Raw genomic sequence first — 26003 nt, forward strand, 5'->3', positions numbered from 1 at the left:
ATGCTGTTGACTAGGTTGGTTGTTGTGTTGATGACTAAGTAAGTTAAATAATGTTTTATTATCGTCTTAGGGAATCCAGATGCTCACTATGTAACTCGTTATGTTGTTGGATTTATGTCTCATTTTTATTCATTTTTTTCTTCAATTTTCAAAGTCTATGAAAGACTTAGGGAGCATTTGGCACGCAAATTTAGAATCAAATTCTTGAAAATTGAATGACCGTGGGTTTATTTGATAGGGTTCTGATGCTTGGAAATTATAAATGCCTGTGTTTGGGGGGCAGAATTTGGGAATCTGAATTTCTTTACGCCTAAACTTTATTTGGGTGTTGGTTTTGAATTCATGATTTTAGCTAATCTATTTAGTTTTTTTACTGTGAATTGCACATCCTAAATTTATTGTGTATCAAAATTTTAATTGATTTTTTTTTTTCATATTTTGTACTTCTAATTCAATCTCTTAACTCTATTGATTTTTCACGGCGATAATGTAAAAATGAAAATTTTTAATATTCAATAACAATAATTTTGATTACAGATGCATTAATATGAATAGTATAATTATGAATATTACAAACCATTTATAAAATATAATAAGCCGAATGATGTTTATGAAAGTTTTAGTTAAAACATTAAAAGGGGTTTAATAGATTTCAAAATAAATATAACCAAAAGGATCCTGCAAAAGCCAAAGTCAAGTAAAGTTATCTTTAGCCCTAGTTATGGTTACGTTGTCTTCCTACTATGAGCATGTAGTGTATACTTTTATCAAAAGAGTTTAAATAGAAATGAGGTTTTTTTTTCATACACTTTTCTCTTCGGTCAATTCAATAAGTTCTAAGTCTTTTAGTTAAATTGACCAACGAAAAAAATGAATAATGTTATTAAACTAAAAATAAATAATTAATAAAGATGAACTAATAATAATAATAATTAGAAAAGCTCAAGAAGAAAAGAAAATAGAAGAATGAAAAATATTTATTTTAAAAAATGTTGTTGTGCTTAAATCAAAGACTTATTTTGAAAATGACTCAAAGAAAAAAATTTCAAAAATTCATTTTTATTAATTTTTCAAGATTTGAGGCGATTGACGAAGTTGGTGGTTGGAAGTTCGCCAATAGAGTTGTCAAAAATGACACCCAATAGTCGATCGACAATGGTCACTGAGGGTGGTGTTCAAAGTTGGCTAATGAATTTTCTAGATTGAATTAGAAAAAAAATAAGATAATCCTTGAAAAGAGTGTAAGAAGCCTTGTGAAGACAATCGTTAATCAATGGTGAAGATGGTCAATAGTGTCAATGTTTAATTAAGACAATTGATTGGTCGACGATCATCATTACAATCGGTCGCCAAGGGTCATGGCTATTAGTCATTGACCATCATGACAAGACGCACCACATCGATAATTAACGATAACAATTGGTCGTTGTCGATCAAGAGGTTTACTTGACAACAAAAACGTTCAAAGTTTCATCAACGATCAAAATGATTGGTCATCGACGATCGATAATCGACAGTCAAGACAATCCGAAGGCGATAATCAAGATGATCCGAAGTTGACAATTAAGATAATCGGTCATCGTGATTGTCAGTTATCGTGATTGTCGATTGGTCATTATGCTGATTGTCAAGTTGGCTAACATTTGTTGTCAACGATCATCAATGATCAATAAAAAGAGGTTGAAGTGAAATTTTTTTCTAAAACATATGACATTCAATAATATATATATATATATATTCCAAGCTTATGGTTTTGATTTTTTAATCTTAATAATTTTATTCCAATGGTCCAAACATGAGATTAGCTTCAAATGTCAAACCCCTAATTCCAAATCTTTTGACCAAAAACCCCATTGGAACTCTTATTTGGTTCATATTTTGTTCTTTTTATTGTAATTATATTGATCTTTGTCCCTTTCACTCCTTTGATGTTGGAGCTTTTAGAAGTATTTTGTATTTTCTAAAATATAAAATTCAAGTGTGCAGTAGATACCTAAATTTATGTTTAATAAATTTTCAAATTTTCAATTATGTGTTTAACATTCCATTGCAGATTTTAAAATTTATAAAATTAGTCGATCTAAGTATATTATTTATGGGTAATAAAAACATTATCATATAATTTAAATATTGTTTCTTGGCAGTTAAAGGTTTAAATTTAACATTAACAGAAGTGTACTCAACTAAGTCATATAGTATCAACAAAGGAAAAAAGATTAGTCTATCAATATATATGTATTTTCCATTTTTGTGCAAATCTATCTACTTATCTGGTTGTTTGAAGCATTTTTGTAACCACCACTTCTATAAGCCGATGAAAACCTAAATTCTCTGATATCATAATAATAATAAAAGTATTAAATTTTAAAGATTGGAAGACGACGCAACATTCAGAAATTAGTAACAAAATGCAAGAAAACAAATTTGAAAGTCCAACTTTGACCAAAATTCAAGTCTCGATATAATACATGGTCAAACCTGATTAAAAACAAAAATTGGACAAAGTTCAAAGTTGGGGAACGAAGGTACAGCACATAAATATTTTTTTTAAAATGAAGAAAAAAAAAAAAAAAACAAAAGAAAAGAAAAGAAAGAAAGAAATGAACTGCCTTAGCCTAAATCAGGCGAAGTAGCTATATTATAATTTTTACAAGTAGTGTAAGCGTTTCTTCTTTTGTACAGTTACACACACCTTAGCCTAAATCAGGCAAAGTAGCTAAGCAAATTAACAAAACCAACTTAAAATAAACAATCATAAGCTGAATCATCAAAATTACATTCTTCTTGTTCTCTGTTTCTCAGCCAAGAAACTAACAATTAACTAGAAGCACTTCCATTTAACTATTCTTGCATCAATGGCAGACTGCCCTCCCTTGTATTGTAGATCAACGTCTACACTTGAATTCCAATAATTACACAAAAAAATGTCTCAAGTCAAGCTTTTACATCCGAGATTCTGCAAAGAACCAGAACTGGATTCTGATTCCTCAGCAAGCCATTCAACTAAACGAGACGTAACCATGTCGGTTGGATGTATGTCTATTTTCAGCAATAGAAACTGAGAGAATAGGAAATAATATATATATTTCAACCCAATGAAATAGAGAACAAATAACAAATATGCAAATATGGTAACTTTTAGCATCCGACCAAGTCAGAAATTCTACCTTGTAATCAATTCTTCTTCACAAGTTTAAATCCTCCTGCCTGGCCTGTTATAAGGAGATGCCGACCCAGATAAACTGGAGACTGGTCTTTTCACAAACGAGTGATTTAAAAGATCAGCAGCAGTAGGACGGTCCTTCGGATTAACTTGTAGGCACTGCAGAATGAAATCCTGTGCATCTTTTGGGAGAGACTCGGGAACTGCAGGCGGTTTGCCTTTTCCGATCCTATATAGTGCCTGCATATGCTGAATTCAAAGGAAAGCAGTTTAGAAACTAAATAATGGGTATCCTATCTCCTATCATAACATACAAGAATAGTTTGAAATCACTAATCAACAAGAGAAAGCTGAGCGTGGCAAGTTTTTGGACACCTTCAAACCATTTAGCTTGTTTTATCTCAGTTTCAGTTCAAACTGTGAGCTTAGAAATCCAGCAAACAGAAAAAACAAAGTTTGTAAACACAGAAGGAGAATACAGGTAACACGTACAGATTCCAACTCTGAATATGGAAGCTTTCGGGTTAACATTTCCAATACTGTGCACCCAAGGCTCCAGATATCGGCAGGTAGACCATATCCTTGACTCTTCCCATTAACCACCTGCACAAATCACAATAATGATAAATGAGTGATGCATGAGGATACTAGAGCATGTGTTAAGAATATTAATGATGCATGAGACTTTAAGGAAGAAGGCAAACCTCAGGTGCCATCCAATACGCAGTCCCCTTACAAGATTTAACATCGTTCAATTTTGTTGCCTGAAAAGTATAAAAACAATGATTTTAAGGGAAGAAACTCCCAGAAAAAAACGCCAAAACAGATATAATAAAATGGATTGGGGAAAACCTTCGCCAAACCAAAATCTGCAAGCTTCACAGATCCATTCACGTCCACCAATATATTAGCACATTTAATATCCCTTTATGAAAAAAAAAAAAATTGATCAAAAAATAAAATAATTATACATTAAGAGGAAAGCAATAAATATGACGTTTTTCTCAATAAAAATTTAAATACTCAAAAAGAAAAAGGGAATGAAAAAAAACTCATTTGAAATAATTAAGTTTTGAGATGTATTATCTTGACACAAACAGAAAAAATCTACATGTAATCTCATCAAGAAGAAATTTACAGATTTTCAATACAGGGCATCATATATTTGTTGCATATGCTTTAAGATCGAGGAATTCTTTTAACAACAAACTGAGAATATGATAGAGGGGGATGACATCCCCACAGGACTAAATGGCCACAAAAGAAGATGCCCAATTGGTGTCATTATTACAAGAAAAAAATCACCAGAAATTACCCAATAAGCCCATAAGTAGGCCAATGTTATTCTCTCACACCCCTCATTTCCCCCCAAAATGTTTGATTTCATCTATATGAGGACTAAGAAAATGTTTTAATTTTTTAGTTTAAATATCGGGAACATTGATGGATAAAGGACAGTTATGTTATGCTGTTATACAGACTATTAAATTTCCAAAATTAATTTTAAAAATTGGGTAGACTGGGATGTTAAGAGCACAGTTGAGTTAAATATATTTCAGAAGGAATTTGAACTGTTCTTCCTATGACCAACTGAAGATCAAATAATACTAAAAACAGAAGGTGCAAGAAATGGTGAAAAGCTCTCTTCTTTCATTAGGAAAACTAAAAAAACTGTAGCATGGACTTGACAACTGAAGATTCTTTCCCCCTTCCTATCCACAGCAATGGTATTAAAGATGAACATAATGAATACAGACTGATCCATAGAAGTCTCAGGCTATGATCATAGTACAATATAATGATACGTGTACAGAACCAAACAAATTATTAAAAAGAAAAATTACATAAAATGTCCAATATTGGTAAGTGGTAGATAGGACAGGATGTCGAACAACTTCATTCACAAGCATAATTCACAAACAATTACATAATAGATTCACTTGTATACCTGTGAATCACATTTCGCTCGTGAAGATACTTTAAACCCGATAGAATCTGCCTTGTGTAGGCAGAAACAATGGAATCCATAAGGCTTGTCCTCTGATATAGACTCATAAGGGAGCCTTGAGATACAAGCTCAAGGAAGATATATAGTTTTGACCCATCCTGCAAATAAAATCAATAAATTATTAACTATTGGATATTCAATTTTTTATTAGTCAATTAGCCCAAAGAGAGGAAACCTAAAGTAAATTAATTGTCCATTAGCTAAAATTGATGAATGAAAATTCTAGATAGCCATGCAAGTATCCACGATCTTTCTTGATTTAAAGCTCAAATCTAAAAGAGAGCAGAAAAGTTGTAGATTAATGTGTGCTCCAACATGTGGTTTTTCATTTTCAGTCCTAACAATACACGCCCATCAGTGTAACTACCAACACACTTCCAATAATATGGAAAATTAAAATAAGACAAGGTCGGAGAATTGGCATGTCAAGTTAGTATAACAAACCACTTCACACATGCTGGCAGAAAAAAGCATCAAATAATGTAAAACCTGTATGTTGATGGTTTGGATCATGGTAGCCAAGTACCTTTCGAATTTGAACTTTACATGTGAATATGTTTTGCGTGCGTACTCAGGTTCATTGGAAAACATATATCGACATACACTAAAAGTAAGTTTTACTATTGAATAAACCGACTTCAGACAAGTTTGTAAAGAATTGTAGAAACTTAACTTCAGGCAATAGAAGATAAATTATATAAATTTACATGAGGCTTTTGAAGCATATAAAATTGATTGGAGATCCTGAGGTTAATATTACGGTCAAAGAAGATGCAATGAGAAGGGGGAATTGTGGTGAAAAGGAAACAAAGAAAACATAAGCATCAAGGTACAAATAATAATTTAGGCAAGTGTTAAATCTTTTTGTGATTCCCGTGGAAACTAACATTGATTTGAACACTACATGTGTCTACTCAACCGTAATTAAAAATGTATTGGGCTATCAAAAAGCCAGAAGAAAGATCAGAGTTGGAGGAAATGGATTTCATTTCAAATGAAGAATATGATAAAAGACTACAACCAAGATACTAGAGAGTTTATAAATACTAAAAGTAAACCTAACTAAATTAATCAAGCATATTTTTTTCGGGCTATCCAAAGGTGATTTATAAATGCCTAATAATTTCAATTCTTGAGGTTCAAGGCCAATACCGAATGTGTGCCATAGTACTGAACTATGTTCTCATGCTCAAACTCACTTAGAAGAGCTATCTCCTGGAAGACAAATCAAATGAAGAAGTGAGAAAAGCAGATTAAGAATAAGATCATAAAGACTTCATTCATTAAAAGATGATGAGAATATCAAATCATAACAGGTAAGGACCCATTTGGTAACAACTTCGTTTTTAGTTTTCAGTTTTTGAATTAGCTTACTCACTACTTCTTTAGCATACTTTTTTCACCATCATCAAAGAAATGTTTGAATTCTTAGTCCAATGCCCATAACAAAAAAAAAAATAAAAATAAATAAAAAAAAAAAAAAAAAAAAACAAAACAAAACTTTGAAACTAAAAATAGTAGTTTTTCAAAAACTTATTTTCGTTTTCTAAATATGGCTAAGAATTTAAGTATTTACTTAACAAAGATAAAAATAAAACATAAAGTTGTTATCAAACAGAACCTAAACTTTACAGCATAACAAAAATGTTGTCATGAACAAGTGTAAATCACCTGTTGAAGTTGATAGATACTCTGTCTTCCCTGACTGTCTTCATCGAGCAGTGAAACTTCTTTGAGTGCAAAAAATGTCCCATCCCTGCAAAAGGGAAATAAAAACAGATGAATTTTCCAGCTAATCAAAAATTGAGACGTGGGTTTAGGATGAGTCCCATTCCCATCAGCAAAAACAATATCAGATCAGCCACCAGAAAATTCCCAGGTCAGAAATGCCCGAGTCATATTAATCGTGCGACAAGTTTCTCCTATCTACAAGAACCCCATAGAAAATCAAACAAACGTTGCCGATGAAAATAAGGTAGAAGAAACACTACGTACTCTGAAATTGCTTCGTACACTGATCCAAATGAACCGCGCCCAAGAAGCCTGCCTAAAACCCAGGATGTGATAATGGGATTACCTCTCATATTGGGTGAAATATTTGCAGGCTCCGTAGTACTGCTCGAAGAATCATCGTCATTCGATGTCGTGAAGGAACCCCAAGATCCTATGAGCGATGCGTTCTCCACAGGCCTCACTGTATTTCCTTCTCCTTCTCCTTCTCCTTCTACTTCAACTAAAGGTTCCACACGTTCTCCTACTTCCTCTTGATGTTCATCCTCAACTAATGGAGCAAAACCTTTCAAAATGTCCCAAGTAGAGCAAGCATTATCGAAATTTGGTAGCCGCATGGACGGCGGCGGCTTAAGTAAAGGAGGCCGGGCACCATTAATTCCACTTCTCGAACTACATCCAGTAGCAGTAGCCATCCGGCGTTCATTCAACTCTGCAAATTCGGTCTTAGTCTTGGAAAGCTCGACGCTAATTCGAACTGAATCCTTAACCCTCCGACATAATTCATCTTGAATTTCTTTATCTTCCTTATCCTTACTAATCTCCTCTGTCTTCGGGGAGGTATCCATAGAATACAGCCTCGACCTCGGTAGAAGCTCGGAAGATGAACGAACCTTTCTAGCCTCCCAAGCCTCCATCGGAATAGCAAAATCGTCAGGGCCAGCTAGCCCTAGAGTCCGACATATGAGATCAACTTCACCGTCAAGCCCTTTAATCCGAAAACTGGAGGGATCGGGGTTTTCCATGGAACGAGTGTAAAGAGACCCAGAAGAATCTTCGAGCGAAGAAGACGAGGAAGCAGCATCATAATCAATATTCTTGGCCGCATTAAGTCGGCCAAGCTTGGGTTTCCCAGGGATTTTCCTGGGATCCATGGGTTTTCTTTTGTTCCTAGGAGAGAAAAACTGAGGGAGACGATTCATCGAGACTCAAGCCCATTAAAACATCCCACCGGCAACGGCAAGAAGAAATTCCCGATGAAATCAAGACAAACCCACAACAAAATTACCAAATTGGAAAAGGAAAAAGGAGATCTTTTGCAAATGAATCAGCCTCCAAGTTTGAGGAAAGGAAACTGGGAAGAGAGAGAGAGAGAGAGAGAGAGAGAGAGAGAGGTAGAAGAAAAGGGTTGAAAGATGGTAGTGAATTGGACTGGTAAACGCCGGAGAGAGAGAAAAACGCGGTGCTACGTGGAAGTAAAAGTAGCCGAAAGAACAGCCGAGCCGAGGGCGACGGCGATTGGCTGGCGAATTGGATTGGGAATTTGGGGAAATGGAGGGACCTCCCCTTTTTGTTGTTGCTTGTCAGATACCGAGTCCAGTAGATTTCTTCTTCTTCCTCTCGATGACGTATTCACTTGCTACACCCGCTTACGATCATTCGTCCTTTCTTTCTCTTAATTTCCATTTCTAAATAGGTGAAGTGAAGTTGGATAAATAGGAAATAAGGATACATTTTTTTCTTTTCTCTTTAACCATCCTCTCGTATTTATCATTATCACTGTCATTATCTTCCTCTTTCTTTTTTCCTCTCAAATTCAAACCCCACTTTGCCCACTCCCTCCATACACTCACCCACACAAACTTTCCTCCTTGCTTCCTCACGTTTTCCACACAATAAAATTACTTTTTTAAAAAAAATAATAATAATAAATTGTGAAAAATTAAATTGATAACTGATAAGAGAATTATTGTCTCACAACTAAAAAAACCTTTACCTAATGTTCTACAATAAAAACTAAAATCACTGTTCTTAATTATGTGGTAAGCTAAGCTAGTGTGAAATTTGTACCTATCAAAGTTAAATGTTTGATTTTCTTGAATAACCTATTGTACCAGAAAAATCATTGTACTATGCATTTCATTTCAAAATTGTTCAAAATTCAATTTTCATGTTATTTTAACCAGAAAAAGAATCTGTTATTCTTTGAATCCATTTTGAAGTTGAAAGGTAAAACTAAAATTTTGAAAAATATAGTTACATTATTTGGGTTAGGAATATTTTGTATGAATGTAACTTCAATTATTTGGGTCAGATATGTGCGAGATAAAGCATGAGGGCGTAAGAGACTTACTGAACATGCAAAGAATGGCTCTAAATGGATTAGGAGGTGTACCAATTTTATTTTGAAATAAATAGTGAAAGTTTGGAACGTGTGAGATGCGTGCGAGATACATGCGAGATAAAAAAAAAATCTTTATTCCTTCTATTCCTATTGCTTACTCCTCCTCTATTCGACCCAACTAAATCCTCTAGTTCAATTCATTTTTCACTACCTATTCAACTTTCTAAGAACCTAAACCAAACTTTGACTAAACTAATTTACAGAAAATAAGTCCATTCCAAAAACCAGACATTTATGGATGAAACTAACAACAAATACCCCAACCAAACATTTATAGCAAATAAATTGAAAATGGGTTAGAGATGAAACTCACCGAAATAAGAGAAAACACTCGAAGTTGATTGAATGATTCGAAGAGGAGCGACTGAATGGCCGAAGTATCTTCAGGTGTTCTACGCGAAAGAGAAGGGAAAGGGAACTCTACGCGAAAGAGAAGGATTGTGGAGAGAAGGAAAAGCGAACATGGAAGAGGGAAAGGAAAAGAGAAAGAGAAATTTAATTAAGGGCATTTTTGTCCATTCACACCTGAATTGTCCTAAAACTCTTCATTTTGAAAAGTTATCCCAAAAGTCATTTAACCCTCCTTTTTTAACCTATTTTTGGCAATTTCCCAACATTCTCCTCATCTAATTTTTAAAAGAATAACAACTTGTTTCATTGCATTACATTATTGCAACATTAATTTGGTCTTTATAAGAATTTTATTATAACTATCGCATTGCAAATAATCTTATTTATTATAATTATGTCACTAAGCAAATCGTAAAGATTAGGCCCGTTTTCTAACCATTTTAATTTTTCCTTTTTGTTTTTTCTTTTCTTTTTTAATTCTGTTTTCTTTTTTTTTTTTTTTTATTCAAAACAAAAATCACATCAATTTGGTAACTAATTTTATTTTCTGTTTTTGGAAAACTAAGGACCCGTTTGGGGTTAGGGTTAATACTGTGGGCTTAGGTTAGCCCAACCCTAACCCCGGTTTGGGCCTAAGATTAAGGAAACCCGTTTCCTTAATCCCGGTTTTACCCTCAAACACCTTCCCCTCAATCCATCGGTTTTCCTCCTCCATTTACGTCTTCAACCCGTGTTAACCCTACGCTCAATCCGTCTTTATCCCCTTCGATTTCTCCTTCTTTCGTTCTACGTTCTCTCCCTCATCATATCCATTTGCATTTTTGGTTCTCCCCTTTAATTCCTCCTTCTTTCGTTATTTGTTGTCTCTCTCATCTCCTTCATTACCCTTTTTCGGTTCTCAAATGTATTTCATAAACCCTCATCTGCCCATTTTTTTCCTGATTCCCTGTTCAAACCATGGCCATTTATTTCCCACATTTGCCGATTTTCGTAACACCCTAACCCATTTTTTCTGTATATTTTGTTCCTTCATTCGTCCGTTGCGTTTTGCCAATGAACCCCCATTTTGTGAAGCCGAATCTCTATCTACATCTCTCTCATCCGTCTTTCTCAGTCCCAAAGGTTTTCTCGTGTTTGTTGAAGCCGACCCTTCAACTGCATTGGCTCCAAACACGATTTCCTTTTCAGATCTAGGGTTTTGCCTCCAAAAACGTTTTGTTGAAGGCGACCCTCTAATTTTCTCCTGGCCGCTCGACGTTCCATTGTTGCGGCTAGGTGTTTCGCTTGCCGTTTCATAATTTCCTTCACTGATAAGTTAGACACTTCAACACCGTTGTCTGCCAATGGTTGTCGATCGAGCTTAGTAGGGAGGTATTGGATTCTTTTGAGTCCAATTTTTTTTAGCCGATGATGAGTTCCCATTCCTTTGAATACAAACTGATTTCGTTTTGGAATATATGTATATATTTGCATTCCGTTGCATTCTGTTCTTTGTTATAATAATTTACTTATATTATTGCCATGATTTTCCATTGTTTGATTTGATGTCTGAGTTTTTATTTCGATATATGTATGTAGACCTATTTGTCCATTCTGTTGTGCTTTAATTTGGGTATGGTGTACTTTATTTTGGCCTTCCATTCTGTTTTCTTGGTTTACTTTGTTTTGTTCATAAATGTATGTTGGCAATGGCTTTTATGTTTTCTTATATTCACCCCACCCTTAATTTCTTATCAATTTTGTTGCTTGATTTGAGATTTACAAAATATGTTTCAAGTGCATTACACACTTTTCTTGTATCACTGATATTTTGGGTTAAAAATATGTGGCTTCATAGAATTAGTAGTTCAACATTGTGTTATCTCTTCCATCTGTTCAGATTGTATGTTTTTGGTATAGTTTCCAATATATAGCTTTTGACTGCTTGGACTTTTCTATGCTTTTAGTTAGTTGAAGTAGAGATTCCCTGTTTTTCAGTCATTGATTTTATTGATGGAAGGCTTGCAGTGTATTACTTCCCTCTTTAATTTTTGGTTTCTCTTCATTAAAGCCCTCTTAACTTTTTCCATCTTCTCATACATATACATCACATTTCCTCTTTTCATTTATCTTTCACTTCTCTATCACTGCATTCTTCTCTCTGTATCTATCTTCTCCTTCGTAAGTTACTTTTTTTTCTCACTCTCCTTTTAATTTTCCTTTTTTTTTTAATTTCATTCATTCCTCTATTGTATTCTTCTCTCTGTTTCTATCTTCTGCAATTAACTTTTGTCCTCCTTTCTCACTTAAGAACTATTTTGTATGTACTTATTTTGCATCTATTGTATTGATGTTTACCTTATATGCTTCTATATCACTGCATTCTTCTCTCTGTCTTTATCTTCTCCTTCATAAGTTATTTTTTTTCTCATTCTCCTTTTAATCTGCCTTGTTTTTCATTTCATTCCTCCTCTATTGTATTCTTCTATCTGTTTCTATCTTCTACAATTAACTTTTGTCCTTCTTTCTCACTTAGGAACTGTTTTGTATGTACTTATATTCATCTTTTGTATTGATGTTTACCTTATATGCTTCTATCTTTCTTTTTTGCTATCATTTCATGGTTTTAATGTATGGTAAATTGTCCATAAACTTAATTCTTTGTTATTTTCTATTTACATGTGTTCTATTTATTCGTCTATCTTTTTTGTATTTTTTCCATTCGCTTTTGATATTTCTACAACTATGAAATTTTATTTATTATGTTGAATGGATTTCAAAACTCTGAGGCTACGAATTCAAAAAAAAAATTCCATTTTCTTATGCTTTCCATGTTGATTATTAATGTCTTTACTCATTCAATGTTGATTTCAGGTCCTACTTGTCGTCATAGAAGGTATGTATACCTAATATTCTTTCATTTTTTCCTTCTATATCGTGTCTTATGTTCAAATGTTAACAAGGTTGTTTATCTTATGCAAGACGTTGTCGTTCCTGAGTATACTCTTCTAAGAGGTACTATTGTAATGGCCGTTTGTAGGCTTTCTTTTGTTTAGTTTCATATATTATCGTTACAACAGTAACATTTGTAATTTCTTTTCTATCGTTACAAACTTTTTTTATTTTTTTGTTATTTATTCTTTTGGGTTTTGTATAAATTTATTACAAACATTTTGTTAAACATTATTTGGTTTATTAGTGTAATCGACCCAACTCTTTATACTAAGCTGAGGTTATTACTAAAAAGAAACAATGACAAGAGACACTTTCTTTAAACGAGAGAAGACTAAATTTTCATTAAAAACGGAGTCTTAAAACACTGAAACATAAACGCGGAAGCAAAACTGAGTCAACTGTAACGACCCAACTCTTTATACTAAGCTGAGATCATTACTAAAAAGAAATAATGATAAGAGACACTTTCTTTAAATGAGGGAAGACTAAATTTTCATTAAAAACGGAGTCTTAAAACACTGAAACATAAACGCGGAAGCAAAACTGAGTCCCCATATGGCATGTCACAAATCCTTCTCTGTCGCTCGCCAGCTTTCCTCTACCTTTACCTTCGCCTGAAATGCTAAACATAGAAAGAGTGAGTATAAACATATACTCAGTAAGGGACCTACTACTAGTCCCGCTAGGTGTCTGTTAACTTCCCATTAGAGTCCTGTAAAGAAGTACCTCTGAACTGGCACGTTCCCGAACACGTGCAATCTGTGATCCCGTAGGAATAAGTTGGTCTCTTGTGAACCCAAGGGAACACCTAAGACGATCGGGCTGTGAGTGATCCCGTCGAATCACTCAAATCATGTCTATGTCAATGTCAATGTCAGACTGGCGGTCCTGTCGGACTATGCAGTCATAAGTGTGAGCGATCCCGTCGGATCTCTCAAATCATGTCTGTGTCATAATAGTGGTGATCCCGAAGGACAGCCATGTAGGTACGACTCTAATAGACAAAGTTAACAGAACACCCTATCCATAGCATGTAACACAACATAACATCATAACATGACATGAATATTAATCTTAATGTCCTTAATCATGTGATTAATATATCATGCATCAACAATCATCAACATAATAATCTCAGTCATCATCATCAACATACTATCAGTCATAACATGACATTAGTCATCAACATCAATCATCAACATAGTAATCTCAGTCATTATCAATAGGCATCAAATTATGCATTTTAGCTACCATCAATGCATTATCATAATTACATGCGGTCTCTTGAATTCAGTTCGAAGGTCTAGTAGGAGAATCTCTTACCTGGAGATTTTAGCCAAACAAAGGTACTCCCTAGTTGACAGTAAAAATTCTCCAATTAACTTGATCCTAATCATAAAAGAAAAACTTAGTATCTTAATTAACGAAATTAGCAATTGACTAACATCCAAAAATTCTCCCAAATTAATTAACTTTCTAAAAATTGGGGTTGAAACCAATTCAACCTTGATTGGGAAAGATCCAAGATTTAAATCTTAAAAAGTTTAGCCAATTGAACCTTTAAAGAAACCTCAAATAGATTCAAAATTAAATTAATAAAATATTAATTTAATTTCATTGGCTTACCAAGGTTACTTAAATGGAGGTTGAAAAATCCTCTTATCATTGATGAAAAAATTCATCACTTTAAATCCTCAAGCTTCCAAATAAACCAATCTTAACTTCAACTGATAAGGCGGCGACGGCGTCGCAGAAGGTTATCTTAGAGAAGAAGATGAAAAACCTTTTTTTTTTCCTTTACTTTCTAACTTAAGCATTCTAATGCTATTTATAGACCCAAATAATAATAATAATATTATTTCCTTTTTCTTTTAGGATATATATATAATACCAAATATATATATATATATATATATATATATATATATATATATATATTTATTCCCATTATCTTTCCTAAATAAATGTCTTAAATGCACAAAATCTTAAGCATTTATAATCATTAGTAATAATAATAATACTTCTTTATTATTATTTTTTTTTCTCACCAAAATCTACAATAAACATATATATTTATTTAAACCATTATTCTCTCTTATAAATAAATATATATCTTTTCTTGTCCAATCAAATCAACCATCTTTCTTCTCATGGATTATTTTCTTTTCCAAACAAATATAGCTATATTCCATAATATAATTAACTTCACTTTTCCAAATTATTAATTAAATATATATATACTCAATTAAATCCAATTCCACCAAACCAACTTTTCCCTCCAAAATCTCAAATTAACTTAAGTCCTTAATTAATTTAATCAATCAAATATTTTCTAATAAATCACTTATAACTTCCAACATGAATTATCTTAACTCAACCATGACAACTTCAGTCCATAAACAATACTTAAACTTCGCAGAATAATTAATTATCTTCCACAATAATTAATTATTATTTATCTTTCTCCAAAATAATTATCCTTTTACAAATAATTATATTTTCCCAAAATATAATTATTTTACTTTTTCTCCCTTACCAAATATCTTTTCTCCAAAATACAATTACCTTTTCCTTAAATAATTATATTTTAACAAATATAATTATCTTTTCCTTTAACATAATAATTATATATATATTTCCACGTTACATACAATTATCAAATCTCCAACAAACTTTTCACCCCACAATTTAATTAAATAACATCCATAATTATTTAATTAAATTCAATCTCAACAACACTAAAAATCCACAACTTTACTCAATTCTCTTAACTTACCATTTAATCAAAAACTCAACACCACATGCCAAAACCTTTAATTAATTAAATATTCATTCAAGAAATATTTAATTAATTTCAATTCCCACATAAATCAAATAATTCTCATTAAATGAATTTCAAATAACGCCCAATAGATTAAATCTAATTAAACAAAATTAAGATAATTAACTCCAAAATTATCTTAATTTTTGGGGCGTTACGATAAGGTGTATGCATTGTTTACTTTAAAAATCTTCTTTACGTAGTTTCTACATATGCAAGATGAATATATGTTTTGCAACGTTCATCTATCTTCATATCATGCAATTAGCGACTATATAGTGAATTAAATTAGTATAACGGGAATGCGGGTACACATAACACAGTAATGGAGTAATGTATTTTTAAAATTAATTAACTAACGTAAAATCCCACTTTCCATAATAAATACGAATTTAAATCAGTTCTTACAACCCTCAGTTGAAACATGTAAATGAGGGGTCCAAGTGCAGTTACAAAGTTAATAAAATAAAATTGCAATTTCGTAACAAAAAAAATTGCATAAAGTTTACACATGTTAGTTATTCGTAATTAGTTAATACCATGAAAAGAATATGTCAAATGAATGTTGAAGTTTTCAAATTAAACTCGATTTTTTTCCTTTAATTTGTTTTAAACAAGTTTTTAATGTAATTTTTGTTAATGTCTTTATAACAGTTTTCAATTATTTCATGACTAGCTAAAGTAACATATTGACACATGTGTAAAAAGAAATTTTCAAATTCACGGTTCGTTTAATGGTAATTTCAATTACGAATAAAATATTGAATTCATTATCAAACATAATAGTATAATTTTTTTTACAAATGTAACCCTATTTTTTTAATGTAATTTAGTTAGAAAATCAATTTACTGTAACTTTTCATATAATTTTGAAAATAACTTTTAACGAAAAATAAGTATTTCTTTTCGAGGACAGTTTTTTCAATTATCATAAACATGAACCACTTTCTATGTACTAAAGAAGAAATAATTATTTGATAGATTATGCAAACCTCTGTTTGCATGATTTCACATTGTTTCTCTTCGAATACTTGTTATTAATTTCCATATACTAAATTTTATGTCCATTGTAAATGACCATTCTAATAACATACTTAGGCACATATTTTGTATGACAGTTAAGGTTATTTGACATGGATCAACAAACACTTCTTTGAGTCCTAACTGCGTTCACATTTGTCCAACGTCAAATGTTCCTAACGTTGGAACTACTAATGAACGACAATAAGTGTCTCCCAGAAACATCATTCGATACAAGGCATAGAATTAGGCAGCTTGCATTCTTTCGGATGATACACGAGTCTGATCTTATGTGTCGCGAAAGCACCTGCATGGACAGGCGCACATTTGCAATTCTATGCCACTTACTCAGGACTGTAGCTGATTTCATCAACAGAGATTGTCGATGTCGAGAAAATGGTTGCTATGTTCTTGCACGTCCTTGCGCATGACGTGAAGAACCGCGTAATTCAACGAGAATTTATACGATCAGGCGAGACAATCTCTCGACATTTTAACCTTGTTCTTTTGGCTGTGGTGTGACTCCACGATGAGTGGATAAAGAAACCTGTGTCGATACCAAACAACTGCACTAATCAACATTGGAAGTGTTTCGAGGTGCGCCACTGTTTATGTGGTAAGTTTGTCAAGTATCAGAACGTCACAATAATGTAAGCCTCTTTCTATGAACCTGCAGAATTGCCTTTGGGGCATTGGATGAGACGTATATAAAGGTGAACATGCCCGCAGCAGAACGACCTTCGTTCAGAACGCAGAAGAGGAAAATTGCGACTAATGTACTCGACGTCTGCGACATGTCCTTGTCGGTTGGGAAGGATCTGTAGCAGACTCACGAATTCTCCGAGATGCTCTTGGTCGAGAAAAAGGACTGCAAGTGCCAAAGGGTATTTACAATTTTCATTTTCGTTGCCATTTTAGAAGTTACATATGGAATGCCAATAGAGTATCGATTTTCGGTACATGATATTATTACTTATGCGATGCGGGTTATCCAAATGCTAAGAGATTCCTCGCTCCATACAGAGGCCAACACTAACACTTGCAAGAGTGGCAGGGTGATGGAAATGCCCCAACAACTGCAAATGAATACTTCAACATGAAGCACTCTTCGCCAAGAAATGTGATTGAGCACGCATTCAGTGTTCTGAAAGGTCGTTGGGCAATACTTCGTGGGAAGTCCTACTATCCGCTCCAAGTGCAGTGTCGCACAATTCTAGCATGTTGCTTGCTCCATAATTTTTAGATAAGAGAGAAACCGTTATAACCCAAGCTGGATTCTTTTGCCATTGATTTTTCTCAAGTTTTACTTGCTATTTACTTTTCTACAATCCATTTCTACTCAAATTCCCCATCTTCGGTTACGTGGTTGGAAATTAATTCGTTTGAGGAATTAGTGTGCTCTCTATGATCGACCCATACTTGCCACTATGACTAGATTTTGGTGTGTGATTCAGTTTATTATTTGGCACATATTTGAGCGAAGAAAGTCGTCAGCCAACAAAGGTTTAACTAAAGACATAATAGTTGAAAAACAATGATATTCCTTTAGATGAAGGGGATTTTCCATTATCCAAATGGAGCTCGACACATTGTTACACATCGGGGCCAGACAATAGATTTGAGAGCTCAACAATAGAAGTAGATTGATCTAGTCCAAAAATAGATGATGTGGGAAACTCAAGGTCGGGCACAAGATCACAAGCAGGAAAAATATTAAAGAAATGATCAGTGAAAAATGAGTGAGGACTAGACAAAGAGGAATGAAATGGAGAAAGACTAGAAAACATACAATCATCTTAAAAAGTCATAGGACGAGAGATGCATAATTGTTTAGAGATAAGATCCCAACAATGAAAATATTTATGTTTAGTACGGTATAACTTAGAAAATAGTATAACTGAGCACAAGGTTGAATGAGAATAGAGTAAGCACACTTAACACTCTAAGATGAGAATATGAGGGGGATAATACCATATAAATGTTCAAATAGAGAGAGGTTGTGGAGCGGGGAGAAAGGTAGGTGGTTAATGACCTAAATAGATAAGAGAGCAGCTTCACCCCAAAACTTCTCAGGGCAAAATGCAAAGAGAAGTTGGGCACCGACAAAACTCAGGATATGGACAATGTTCTATCCTACCATTTTGTTGAGAGGTGTAAAGATAAGAACATTGGACAATAGTGCCCTATTGGTTGAGGAAAGAAAGAAGATAAGAGTCCTTTTATTCCATCACATTATTTGTGCGAAGAATTTTGATGATTTGAGAGAATTGTGTGTGAATCATATCGGAAAATTTAATATACACTAGACATAAGGAAGAATTATTTTGAAGAAAACATATTCAAATAAAATGAGAGTAGTAATCAACAAATATCACAAAATACAAATAACCATTAACTGTATTAGTAGGAGCAAGACCCCAAATATCATAATAAACATGAGCAAAAGAGTATTACATAGTGATGTTGAGGTAGGAAAAGATAAAGCAAGTTATTTTGCAAGTTTACAATGCAGACAATCAAAAGTACTAAATTTTGAAACATTATTCTAAAGTATCAATTGGAAGTAAATTACAAAGTTTATCAGAGGACGCATGACCAAAACAAATATGCCATTTATATATGTCAATATTATCAGTGACCACAATAGAAATGGGTGGAAGAATAGGTGGCTGAAAGTGAGCTTACATATTCTTCCCAACCTTGTGACCCATACCAATCGCCTGTCCTATCCACGAATCCAAAACCTAACAACCATTAGAAGAGAAGTACAATTAGATCAAGTTTACAAGAATAGTTGTGACAAGTATGAAGGAAGTCAACAACACTTTATTAGAGGTCATATGGTTACAGCAAGCTGAATTAAGAAGCCAAGAGGTGTTTGGTATGACAACAAGATTAAATGAATTGATAGATATCACCTATTTTAATAAGTCTTGCAGGTCACTAATCTTGAGACTCAAAGGGCTAGTGACATCAGTGGCATCAACAACAATAAATGAGAGACCAACTTCAGAAGAGCTCTTTAATTTAGTAGGCTGACCTCAAGGGCAAGGTAGCCAAGTAGCACTGATTTTCAGAACACATGGTTCCGCTTGTGGCAATATATGCATTCAATGGTAGGACAATTAATAAACTTATGGTGATGGAGTTTACAATTTTTGCTAAAAGAAAAATAAAAGAACTAATTGGCAGATTACAAAATAGTTGAGAGAGCAAAATTAGAAGACGATACAAAAGAGTCTATTTCAAGTTGATTTTACTCAAACAAAATTTCCTGGATTGCAGCATCAAGAGATGACAAGGGACGACAATGAAATAAAGTAGAAGCACAAACAACTTCATACTCTAGATAGAGTCCCATAAGAACTTTAATGAGTTAGAGATGACCAAGACTGTTTTAGCCACATCCACTTGTGTCAAAATGGGTTGCAAAGAAGCAAGATATTAATTTACAAATTGTTCAACCACTTGATTAAGGTTGACAAGAGGGGAGTGGAATTGATAATAGTGAGTTAGACCAATGGTTTGGAAGTAGGTAGACAAAAAATCCCAAAGTTCCTTAACATTATTAAACACATTAAATTAAATGTGAATGGCAGAAAGAGAAGTATTACCAAACCAAGTGATTATTTGGTAATTTTTGTCTTTAAGTTCTTAAGTCATTAAATGAACTTACCTTCTTTTTCAGTGGCACCTTTGACAAGTTTGGCAACATCTCCAGTAACAATCTGCCATAACTTAAGACTAATAAAAAAAAACTTATCATTTGATGAACCCAAGTATGATGCTAATAGGATGAAAAACATCAAGTTTCTCCCTTTAAAATGACGAAAAGTTGTCAAACAAAAATAAATTGGATAGACTTAAATAAATTACAAATCTTAGAATCCTAGAGTCAAGAAGTCGATAAATTGGTAACACTAGATCTGCCTATCTCATGTTCTAAATGAATAAAGAAACCCACAGATAAGAATGGTTGATTCTTGTCGAGAAAACAAGAAGATGTGCAATTGAATATGAACCTCAGCGTAGATCTGATTAACCACGAATGAAAACCTTAAACCTATAATAGAGATGAACAAAGATCCAAATAGAGGTTGGAGATTCAAAGTCTACTAGTCTTGAATGGCGAGAGATGGAGGTTGGGATCCAGACGGTCAACGAAGTAGATTGGTCTTGAACGAACTAGTCTTGAATAACGAGAGGCAGAGGTGGAGATTTAGATAGTGGCTGATATTCTTACATGAAATTTGGATGGAGGTGATTGTCTTGATATTGTTATATGACAAACAGAAAAATCTGCAAAATATTCTTTTCTTGTTTGACAGTAGGATTTTCTAGAGTTCATGATCTTTTGTATTTTTTTCTTGCAAAGTTGACTTATTCTTTCCTTGAATATATCCTCAATCCTACAAAAATATATATGCTGACATTGTTAATATCAAGTACTTTTCTAGATCTTATTGATTCATTTAAAACGAGCATTGTTTTCATAGTGGTTGAACTTTGATTCAGAACCCTTATGTATCTTGAAGTTGTGTTGTTGTTCGTTGTTGAAGCATGCTTCAAAGAAGATTGGTTGGTCCCAGGGGAACCTAATAAATCATCTCTTGAAAAGAGATTCTCTAATTTATGGGAGCCTAAATTCATAATGTGAAGTAATATTCACAAGAAAGGTGGAAAGATACAAGTAGAGAAAAAGTCTTACACTTAAGGAAGCCTAAGGAAATGTTTGGGACTAGGAGCGGAGTGGAGTGAGCTATAATAGTTCATTCCTTGTTTGGGGCAATGTTTGTTTTTGGGTTTAGGATTCAGGGCTATATATATCAAATACACTTCACATACATATATGCTTTAATAATTTTTTAGGCTATTTGTGTAGAAATCCCTAATTTAGTTTAATAATATTTTTCTTTTTTTTTTTTGTTGGTCAATTGAAATGGCTCCAAGTCATAGAATTATCTTTTAAACTTAAAATCAAAATATTGGAAAAGACTTTAGCGGCCAAATTAAAAAAAATTCAAAACTTTATGATTTTTTTATTCTTCAAATATAATTGATAAAAAAAATTATATTATGATTTTTCATAAATTCGATATTAAAATACTAGTTTATTGCAATTTGAAGTTAGTAATTTGTATGAATTTGTGTAAGGTACAATTTAAACTATACGTTTTACAAAAATATTATTTCACATACCTAAATAAATGTGATAAAAAATAATAGTACAAAAAAACATGATCTAAGATAACCAATATTTATTTTCTATAATTTGAACTATAATAATCTATACCTCAAACACAAACTACAATAACTAAGACTAATAATACTCTGCACCCCAAACACAGACTATAATAACACACAATTTATTATAACTTGCAAACTATAATAACCCACTATGCGTGCCCAAATGCCCATGTTTTTATTCACTAATATCCATATACTTAGTGAGAGCCTAAGTATGTCGAAGGTAAGGGGATCTCACATTTATGAAAGCAAAAGTTCCATGGAGAGAAAGTCTCGCATTAGAAGAAGTCTAAGTGATCATTCTTTAAGTTAGATATTTGAGTGCTATTGCTATTGTTATTTATTCATAGATAAAATATATGATTGGACCCACTACAAGAAATCGAGGATCACCCAACGTTTAAAAATATTATTGGGAGATACGACGTTGAAAGAGACCATATCTCCCGACGCCTAATTCTATCTATCAGAATTAGGGAATAACTCAAAACAATGTATTAAGGCATTGACGACTAAGATATAAACTTGTAATTTGAGGGGAGAACTATCGACGCCCTATACGTCCGCATCGAGAGATACAGTGAGCTCGTGTAGACCCTTTTAGCCTGTCAGAAGTTGTTGAGAACTCTCGATGCTTATCAGGCATTGTTAGGAGTTCTCTTTTACATTTCACAAATTTGAACAGAGGAGTAAAGAACCCAAAAAACCCATCCACGTTGCTCTTGCATTTTCTCCCTTCCATCGCTCTTCAAACACTACTTCCACCACCTGTTTTCTTCTCCTCTCATTGTTCACCGTCGATAATCTCTTTGGTATCAGTACAAATGTCACACCAAAAAAGGCGTTGGGAAAAGTGACGTTGTTAGAAGAACCTTTTCGCGAAGCCGTGAAGAAAGCATCGACAGTATGGATCTCTGGCGATGTCGAACAAATAACTTTTACAAAGGGTGAGGCTTCCACAACACCGCAAGAGAAAACATCGTGAAAACGTTTAATTTAAATAATAATATAGCCTTTCACGACAACATACATGTATGTGTCGCCGTTGCCCCTATTACTACCAACGTTGCATGCAAGGCGTTGTGAGAGGTCGACATTTTGTCGACGTTGCTTTGACCGTATCGACAAATGTTGAACATTTAAAAATTCTGACAATCATATCACGACGCCGAATTGCATGGCGTCGTGAAAGGTTGAACCTCTATTGATGTAGGGTAGGTAACATCGCAAGATGTGTGATGTTTTGACCACTTTTGACAGGATTCTCAGGATGACATAAATGACTACATCGCGAGTTAGGGATCCTATGTTGACTCATAAGTGAAACGTTGGGAGTTCCTCTATAAAAAAACTAATTTCACGTTTTGTAATTCACAGAACTGAGAAGGAGAAGGCAGAGAGAGAGTTGAGAGAAGTCGAGAGAGGGTTGAGAGAGGTCGAGAAAGAGAGCAATCGCCGCCGCCCACTTTATTTCGTTCGTCGTCATCTGTCGCCGCCGCTCTTCATTCCGATAAGTGGTTTACTTTTGTTTTAGTTAATTAGTTTTAGTATTTAGATTTCAAATTAATTTTATGGTTAATATTTTAAATTAATTAGTTTTAGGTTTTAGATATTGATTTAGTTGTAGGTTTTAATATTGCATTTGAATGTAGTGTTGTTAGGATGTAAGATTGAAGTTTAGATTGAAGTTGTCAATACCACATTATGTCAGCCATGTATTTAGATTTTGATTAAAGTGATAGCCATGTACATAATACTATTATGATTGTATGCTTAGGTGAATAACAGTAAAGTTACTAATTGTAAAGGAAAAAAAATTATCTTTTCAGTGGGATGTACTTTTGCTCATGGATGAATGTATATTGTATGTATGTTTGATATCAAACTTATTGTGTATTTCAGAATTATGATCTACTATATTAAAGCAGTGGAGAAAGAAAATGAATAGTATGAGAAGTCTATAGAGGAGCTTATATGCAATGGAGAAGCTCAAAGAAAGTCAAATAGAAACAGTCAAGAGTTCAACATGGACTGTAACTAGTGTAGCCACCTAATTTTGTCCGACATTATTTAAAATCAATTTAATTGTTAGATTAATTTTTGCCATAATTTGGTTTATTTTGTTTTTGTGATTAACTACCTTTTTCTAAAAAATAAATGTTATTTAACTACTTTTTAAGTTTTGTAGATAGTTTGGTTAAAGTAATTAAACCATTTAGTTAGGGTAACTAAGGTAGGTGGATAAATACCAAAGATGGTAACTTTTTTGAATTTGATTTTAGATATTAATGGCTCCATGCCATTTTTATATGAATGCTAAAGTTGGTATATTATTTAATATTTTAATATGTTAATATGTTATTGTCTTTTATATGTTATTTAATATTTTTTTCCCTCTCTTTTGTGGTCAATTTAATATGTTATTGTTAATAATTTTTAAGTTTGTTAACATTTTAAATTATGTTTTCTTTTTAAAAAAATCCAACAATGAATCTAGGAAATTTGGGAGTCCAATTTCTTAGAATTCTTGAGGTGAGGAAATCAATTCTTTGGAAGTCCGAGATCGATCTCCAATATGTTTTTATTAAAATCTCGATATGTTATTTTGTATTTGCGATGCTTCTTTACTCTTGTTTCTACTTATCTAATTTTTATATTAAGCCTCATTTTATTTCCTATTTAAAATTTTAACTCTTTCTAATTAAAATTTTCAAGTTTTAAAATCCTTTTAATTTAAAATTTTCCAAGTTTTAAAATCTTTCACAAAACAATTTTTTTAAAATTATTTATAATTTTTTTCTTTTAAAGTTATACTTTTTCGTGTTTTTAAAACGTTCAAAATTTAATCTATGATTTCATAAGGTTTCTTAATCAATCTTTTCTAATAACTTATACCGTTTTTCTTAAACAAAATTTTACGACGAAATTTAGGAAATTTGGGAGTCCAATTTCCTAGAATTCTTGGGGTGAGGATCACGTTTTTGGGAGTCCAAGATTTGAATCCAAGAAAAAATAATTTTAATTAATGTTTTTTTAAAAAATCTATTTATTAGAAGACTATCCCTATGACGAATTTTGAGAAATTGTACTAATTTCTCACTTTCTTGAGGTGAAGATTTTCTTCAATATAGTCTAATTGAAAAATACTTTCCACTTATTTTATGAGATCATTGCTTCAAATTTTGGAGTAATGAGGGGTAAAATAAGATATTAGTTAAAAGAAATTAAAAAATATTTTTAATAATTCAAGATTTATAATTTGGCTACCGTTTTCTAAACGGGTGTTGTGAGATCCTAACACCTTCCTCAACTCTTGTTTTCGTAGACCATTTTTTTATAATTTATTTAAAACTGTTTACTTTATTTCGGTATCCAATCACATCGTAAAAAATACAAGCTTGCTTCAAACAGAAACAATCCTTACTCTGGTGGTTCAAAATATTGATTTGGAAAAGAGGAGCAGAAAATGACAAGATCGAGAACTGAACAGGTAAGTCATAGAAAGTTCTCCACTTGCATATTGCATAAATATGATTGATTGTTAAAAAAGCTAAACGAAAATTGTGTGACTTAGGTTTAGGTTATGAGTCCATTCATGTGTGCAAATATGAGTGTGTATTGCATTATTGGAAGGAATTTGGAGATTTGCAACAATGTCCAGCTTGTAGTGAGTCTTAGTACAAAGTTAATAATGACAAAAGTAAAAAAAATTCCACTTAAGGTATTACATCATTTCCTCATTGATACCGAGATTAAAGCGTTTGTTTGCATCAAAAGAAGACGCTTCTGACACATGAGATGCCATAAAGATAAGTGAGTCCAAATGGAGGATGTGTTACGACATCCAGTTAATGTAGAGGGGTGGACGTATATTTTGATCGTGAATTTCTTCATTTCACTTCAGATTCACAAAATGTTCATTTAGAATTAGCTTCAGATGGGTTTAATCCGTTTGAAAATATGAGTACTTCTTACGGTATGTGGTGGTGATAATCCCTCATAATATGTCACCTTAGAAGTGCATAAAGGAATCCAACATTTCGTGTCATTACTCATACCTGGTCCAACATAAAGGCTATCAAGCATGTCCCATATGCATGGAAGATAAATAGTCCTTCAAGATAAGAGGAAAAATATCCTACATAGGACATCAGCGTTATCTTCTAAAAAACCTCAATTGGCGCAGAAGTAAGTAACATGATGGAAAGGTAGAACGTCGATCTCCTCCAGTTGTAATAAATGGAGATAATATCTTACAACAAATAGATACATTGAGCTTTTTAGTGCTGAGCAAACATCCATTGAAGCAAGATAAGAATAGAAA

At 33.0% G+C, this 26003-nt stretch overlaps 1 protein-coding gene and 1 long non-coding RNA gene across 2 annotated transcripts; one reads left to right on the top strand and one right to left on the bottom strand.

Moving 5' to 3' along the window:
• Nucleotides 1-2593: 2593 nt before the first annotated feature.
• On the bottom strand, nt 2594-8615 carry LOC103499270 (mitogen-activated protein kinase kinase kinase 1-like). The gene is made up of 9 exons (XM_008462234.3): nt 7167-8615; nt 6843-6927; nt 6324-6386; nt 5112-5269; nt 4016-4088; nt 3868-3927; nt 3656-3766; nt 3168-3412; nt 2594-3058 (listed from the first exon to the last, which is right to left on the bottom strand). The coding sequence occupies exons 1-8, from the start codon at nt 8102-8104 to the stop codon at nt 3194-3196; spliced, it is 1707 nt and encodes a 568-aa protein (XP_008460456.1). The 5' UTR covers nt 8105-8615; the 3' UTR covers nt 2594-3058; nt 3168-3193.
• Nucleotides 8616-10467: 1852 nt separating this feature from the next.
• Nucleotides 10468-12840, top strand: LOC127150809 (uncharacterized). The gene is made up of 2 exons (XR_007823397.1): nt 10468-11028; nt 12511-12840. It is a non-coding gene; the product is annotated as an uncharacterized LOC127150809 (long non-coding RNA).
• The last annotated feature ends 13163 nt before the right edge of the window (nt 12841-26003 follow it).

The sequence above is a fragment of the Cucumis melo genome, chromosome 9, assembly GCF_025177605.1.
Source record: "Cucumis melo cultivar AY chromosome 9, USDA_Cmelo_AY_1.0, whole genome shotgun sequence".
Taxonomy (NCBI): Eukaryota; Viridiplantae; Streptophyta; class Magnoliopsida; order Cucurbitales; family Cucurbitaceae; genus Cucumis; species Cucumis melo.